This window comes from Crocodylus porosus, unplaced genomic scaffold (assembly GCF_001723895.1).
Source record: "Crocodylus porosus isolate Cpor-Errol unplaced genomic scaffold, CroPor_comp1, whole genome shotgun sequence".
NCBI lineage: Eukaryota > Metazoa > Chordata > Crocodylia > Crocodylidae > Crocodylus > Crocodylus porosus.
The window spans coordinates 70,512,951-70,517,296 of NW_017728931.1; the positions used below are offsets into that span (position 1 = coordinate 70,512,951).

General features: G+C 38.4%; 1 protein-coding gene across 1 annotated transcript in view; it reads right to left on the reverse strand.

Annotated features, from left to right (window-relative positions):
- Positions 1–4,346, reverse strand: part of METTL25 (methyltransferase like 25) — a 116,050-nt gene that overhangs the window by 69,305 nt on the left and 42,399 nt on the right. The window contains exon 4 of the mRNA XM_019543137.1: positions 2,003–2,647. Within this exon, the coding sequence (XP_019398682.1) occupies positions 2,003–2,647 (645 nt within the window). The remainder of the gene's footprint in view (positions 1–2,002; positions 2,648–4,346) is intronic.

Sequence of the window (4,346 nt, forward strand, 5' to 3'; positions counted from 1 at the left end):
GCTACGTCACCCTAATGTGACGGTAGGGGGCGCTAGGGGGTTCATGGCCGCCCCTAGCCGCCGCTCCCTCACACTGCCAATACCAACAATATCATACATTAGCATATATCATGCCCTCCTTAGGCCACATCTAGTGCTGTGCTAAGCAGCTGCATGACATCTATTTCATCGTGTAGTGTTCATTCTTAGCATTGTTCAGTGACAGTGTCACCATCTTTTTTCATCTTGTAAACGCCCAGGTGAACAACTAACTAAGAATTAGCTTTTGTGGAAACTGTGAACCCAACCCCAAGTATTTAGAAGTCTACTTCAACCAGGCTCATCTATAAGGATCATATACAAATAACTAAGAACAAACTTGCCATACGTAATAACATCATCTCAAAACTGCTGGTATGAGTTGAGGATGTAATTCTGAAGCTCTTAGAACACTGTTGCTGACCCTTGCTTATTCAGCAGCTGAGTATTGTCTACCAGTTTGGGGAAGGAGCACTCTTACCAGCCTCAGTGACTCTCAACTGAATAAGACACTGAGACTCATAACAAGTACTTGCAGATCCACTCCTGTTCCTTGGCTGTCTGTTCTATCCCATATCCCTCCTCCTGATCTTTGATGTAAACAAAAAAAACTGCCTACATTTAATACACTAACAATTTTTGAGGAACTTAATAATCTCCCTAAGCCAAGTCTTAAGTTGACAAGGCCATTTTGCGGTGCATGAAAAGAGCTGAATGGCAAGAACGTTGACATCACTGTACACATTTCACATCAGTGCAATATATATAAATAGTAGGGCACTGAGATCATCTCATTATTACTATTATACCACAATCAGTTCAAAAATAGTAATGACCATCCAAACTATAAAAATACTGTTTGCATTTACTTCTTGCAGACTTTTACCAGAGGCACGTTACTAAATATGTTTAAATAATTAAGGAAAGTTTAAATAAATATTAGGACCAAGATTAAAAGAATACTGTATAAACCACTTAAGATACCCATAGGTAAGGCAAGCTGCCATTTAAATGATGCAAATGGCACAATCCATTTGCCAAATTCCAGTAATTTCAATATTAATATTCCTGCAGGTATGCCATTCCTTGTAGGAACAGCCTACACGTAGCTGTTTGCACCTTATAAAGGCAGGATACATTGTTAGTTGCCTTCTAAAAGACGCCTTGAAATTGACATGATCTATGTACTTTCAGGGCTGGTAATAGCCTAGCGCTGAGAGCAGTGGATACTGCCCCAAAAGATTAATTACCAACTCTACTTGCTAGGCAGTGTTCTGATTGCCAAATTAGCCTATCCATTTTAAATGGCCAAGTTACCACATTTTGTAAGATTCCTTTTTTTAATTGCAACTCATTGAAGAGATCACTGTTAGCCAGGCCAGTCTCTTGCCGCATTTCCTATCCTTTCTTTGCATTGGGATAGCTTGCTGTGCATCTTTAATAAAGTCTCCTTAAAGTACAACCAGCTCCTTTTGCCCTGAGACTTGCTTCCATGAAATCCTGCCTGGATTCCTCAAATTTGTAAATGTCTGCTTTTATGAAGTCCAGTGTTTTGATTCTGCTGTTCTTCTTCCTTCAATTTTTTGACTGCCTAAATACCTTTGTAGATTGCACCCTTTTACTAGACAGCAGTTAGTTCACCAAATTCTTCTAAATAATTAATTAGAATCAAACATATAATATCAGAATATATGCAGAATCAGAATATAAATTATTGTAGGGTAGCTGAATAATATCTTTTAACTACATTTTAAATGTTAATTTTAGCTACACTTCAAATCCAATCCAAAATGGTCTAACAGATGCACTAAAATAAGAAAACAGTGAATACATCAGCAAGAAATGCAATATTGAGTCAGAATTGTCTGCTTGTTCGCACAGCTGACTGCATTCTATATCCACTCTGCACTATGACAGTGACTACACAAGATGTAAGGCAACATAGAATCAAACAACAGTAGTTGAAAAATGTAAGTGAAACAACCTCTAGATCTGTAATGATGTCAGAGAGTTCTGTTCCCGCAGTGATATATGAGGTCAGTGGAAAATAAATGTTTGATTCATTTGACTTGCTTCCTCTGGCCTTGATGGAGGCCATTTTCCTTTGTTCTTTTTCATCTTCAGAGAGCTCTAGGTAGTTATTTTTGGATGAAGAAGTACCTTCTATAGCATCGCTAGGCAGGATGTTCATAATAGAAAAAGCATTTTCAGAAAGTTTGTTCTTATAAGACTGTAGCTGTGCCACTCCATGAAGTTCAGTTTGTTTGCTAGTTTTAGACATTGCAGAGTCTGTGAAAATGCCAGCACTTTCCAGAGGAATTGAAGCTGAAGTAGCCAGATGATCCTCACCATGAAGATGGTTGTTAGCATTTAAGAGGTCCTCATTGATATTTGATTTACATTTCATTTCATCCTCCACTGGTCCTTTCTTTGCCTCTTCCAACACTTGGCCTTTGACACCTGTTTTTGCCCGACTTTGATAGGCTCTCCAGTGTTTCTTCAATTTCCTATTCCGTTCATTAGCTCCGTGAGTATTGGTGCTTGAGGAATCAATTCCATAAACCTTTAGGTTATACTGCATGGACAAAAAGGAACTCAGGTAGCCTTTTCCAGAACCCAGGTCAATCACCTAGGGTAAGGAACAAAAAGGAAAAAAATAGCACGCACTGTATTAATGAATAATAAATAAACAATGTTTCATTCAAATACTAAGAGTGAGTACCCCCTCCCAAGAAAAATAAGTTTAACTTAATTTATTTTCCACTTATTTCTGCTAACAAATACTATATTGCTCAGATTCTGGTTTTAAAACAGAAAACTTTGTTTCTATAGGACAAAAATGTTAAGCTATTTTGTTCTACACCATAAACATAGTCAATGAGATAACCACAACTCTAAATGTCCTAGCGTTTCATACATGGCTTTTAATGTACATTTTGGCACAGAAGTTCCTTTTATAAGGGGAAAAAGAGGATGGTGTGGACATGTTTGGCGTACTTTGGCAGCCTATTCTGGGCAGCTAACCCAAAGTATGTCATCCCCATGGCAAGATTTTTCCTGAAGTGGCACACACAGGACTCCAGAGCTCACACACTGGATTTTTCCAGCTGTCAGCTGATGAGAAGGGATGCCTAGCCAGAATGTGTAGGCTGAAAGCTTAGAATCCTTAAGGTTTTCAGGACAAATGTGCATCTACATAGACTAGTGGTGAGTGAGAGACAAGACACACTTTGGTTATAATTTCTGTAAATACATTTTACTTGCATTTTTGTCACCACCACCATAAGATCCAAAACAAAAGAAAATAAAGTCTGTGGAATGTTTTTGCCAGTGATGAAAGAATGATAGGCTAAATTTCAAAGAAGGATATTACTGCAGCACAGAAAATGTCACAAATATTTTCATGCTTGAGTCTCTAAAATATATTGTATTCTTTCTATGAAAGAAACCCACTGGACAAACTCAGATAGTGAATCATCTGAAAACTTATTTATTTTAAACAAATATGCACAGTTTCTAGCTTATTTGTTGCCAAGTTGAAAAATATATGTATGTTCTTTATATGCATGTTAAACAAAATATTTATTTAAAAAAGGTAGTGATTTTATGTTGAAACAAAAAGACTGGATTGAATTAATCCCTGCTGTAACTCCACTGATTACATTAAGGAAAGGTAATCATCATTCTGTAGTATATATGCCAACCATGATCTTTTAAAATGAAACTTCCATGATATAATAAACTCCAAAGCTTTGTCTATACTATGCTGGGTACTATATATTTAAACGTTTTAAAAAGTCCCTGGCACGTGAGAGGCAGAAACACAATCTTCCAAAAGTATTTCACCATTTTGCAGCATTAAATAATGAATTAAGCAGACAGTGTAAAAGGAATTAAATCTTAATTGTATCACACACCATCTTCAATGCTTTCTTGGGCACACGGTAATCTCTAAAGCAAGTTTAACAAATGCATTAAAAGAAAAGCATGTATACAAAAGAAAATAAGCTAAGGGTGATTTTATATAAAAATGTCACTTGTGCAATGATGACAGAGAAGGAGTGGGGTATTCACCAGTCCCCCTCCTGTAGGGCAGGACCCCCCAAATCCCGGGCAGGGCCCCCCTGGCCTGAGAAACCAGCGTTCCCCGACGGCAGGCCCACTGCGCATGCGCGCAGTTTAAAAGGGCCCACCAAACAGGAGGAGAAAAAAAAAAAAAAAGCTCAGTTAGGCTCCGGAGCAGTGAGAGACGCACGGGTGAAGCCTGCTGTGCCCATGCTCCCCTAAAGCCCCCCAGACACCCCCTCAGCAGCCGCAGAGCCCCCTGC